The sequence below is a fragment of the Emericellopsis cladophorae genome (genome assembly GCF_022114955.1).
Source record: "Emericellopsis cladophorae strain MUM 19.33 chromosome Unknown NODE_237_length_1875_cov_147_832036, whole genome shotgun sequence".
Lineage (NCBI taxonomy): Eukaryota > Fungi > Ascomycota > Sordariomycetes > Hypocreales > Bionectriaceae > Emericellopsis > Emericellopsis cladophorae.
In genome coordinates this window covers 1-1,875 of record NW_026251162.1, presented here as the reverse complement: position 1 = coordinate 1,875, position 1,875 = coordinate 1, and the positions used below count along the sequence as shown (strand labels likewise).

At 64.2% G+C, this 1,875-nt stretch overlaps 1 protein-coding gene across 1 annotated transcript; it reads right to left on the bottom strand.

Moving 5' to 3' along the window:
* Nucleotides 1–11: 11 nt before the first annotated feature.
* On the bottom strand, nt 12–1,875 carry J7T54_005804 (putative polyketide synthase; the record flags this gene model as incomplete). Its single annotated transcript, XM_051510743.1, has 2 exons — nt 12–461; nt 538–1,875. Coding segments are annotated over 2 exons (1,788 nt in total), but the record flags the coding sequence as incomplete, so codon positions are not given.

Here is a 1,875-nt window from a genome sequence, read left to right as displayed (position 1 = left end):
GGCGGGCGCACTCACCCTCGCTCTCGAATCTCCGCCTGGACGTCCTCCAGGCTGTCCTGCAGCCACGCCCTCTCGGCGTACTGATGCTTGCCGTCTCTGACCAGCTGTGTCATGTGGTGTGCATAAGCCAAGTAGAAGCGCAAGGGTCCCTCCAACCGGATCGGAGCCGAGGAGGGCACCTGCTCATCAAACGTGCGCAAGTAGTACGTTCCGAGTCGACTCAGGGTCCTCAGGATCAGCACGTCGTCCTCGGTCACGCAGATGCCTTGGGCGGCGATGACGCCATCCGGGGCACGAGGCACCAGGGGCATCTTGTGGAAAACATTGCGAGGCGCGTCCCCGCCGCCCGAGCCCACGGGCTTGAAGCTAGCGTGGTCAAGCTGCACAGCCGCGTGGCAGCAGCCGGCCCTGTACACCGTGACGGAGCCCGAGAAGCCAGAAACGGTGTTCGTGCGATGGTCCTGGACGCTCTTGGCGTCGACCCAGATGCTCGTCCTCGCCGGGCCTAGACGCGAACAGGGCTGGGTTCATCCGGACCTTGGACACGCTGGCGGGGAGGTGCAGAGTGCGAATCTCGTCGTCGCCGGAGTAGCTGCGGGCCAGCATCACTGACTGGAACGCGGCGTCGAGATCGACGGGATGGATCATGACGGAGCTGCTGTCGTCGGTCATGGCCCTCTTGGCCTGGCACGTTGCTCTGCCCAGGTTCCTCTCGATACGGTCGAGCGAGCGAAAGCCACCAGCGAAGTCATACTCGAGGCTCACCATGAAGCGATACAAGCGGCTCTTTGCGCAGGGCAGAAGGTAAGGAGGCGTCTTGACACGCTCCGGCAGCAGAGACGGGGATGCCTCGCCCAGGTATACCTTGAGCTCCCCACGGGCGGCCAGCGCCAGGTCGGTTGCCTGGGATCCGAGCGCTGCTGAGTATGAGAAAAGCGCCGTCACCGTGCCGGGACTAGGCTGGGCCACCTGGCTCAGCTCAATCGAGACCTTGATGCTGGCGTCTTCCGACTCGAACGCGACCGCCTGGTGGATGTGGAAGTTGTCGACCTCGATGAGTCGGATGGTCCCTTTGCCCTCGCCCAGGGCCTTGGCCGACTCAAACGCCGTCGACAGGTAGCCGGCGGCAGGAAACACAATCTGCTGCTGGACCTGGTGCCCCGTGAGCCACGGCAGCTCCGTGGGCTTGAGCACGTTGGTCCAGCGCAGGTGGTGAGGCGCATTGTCCGGCGAGGCGTGGCCGAGCAGCGGATGGAACGGGTCTTGACGAAGACGCATCCTCCTCGACCTCCTGGACTCGTGCCAGTGCCATGCCCTGTGGTCCCACTGGTAGGTAGGGAGCCCCTGGCTGATGGCAGGATGATTCTGCTTCTGCTTCTGGCCTGCCAGGGCCACCTGGCACTGCTGGAGGTTGATGTCCGACGTGTTCAGGTACAACCACAGGAAGCCCAGAGAGGCAGAGACCGCCTCCATGGCGCTCTTCTTACGCTCCAGCGTGCCGTGGTAGGGAAGAGGCCTCTGCATCGCTTCCGCGACGGTCTGCGTCGCGGGACCTTGGAGTGCTGGGTGCGGTCCAAGTTCGACGGCCACGTCCAGGGGCAGACCCGTGGTGACGGCTGCAGTGAGTGCCTCTGCAAACAGCACCGGCTGGACCATGTTCTCCGCCCAGTACGCGTCACTCAGGTGGAATTCCGTTGAGACTGGACGGCCTCCGTACACGCTGGAGAACCAGGTGCAGCCCGAGGTCGTCGGTTCTAGGGCCCTCACCCCAGCGCGGTGGAGTGACGCGACGTACGGCTCGGCGCAGGGAAGCATGTGTCTGGAGTGGTAGGCCTTGTCCACCTTGAGCACGCGGTTGAACGTGCGTTCGTCATC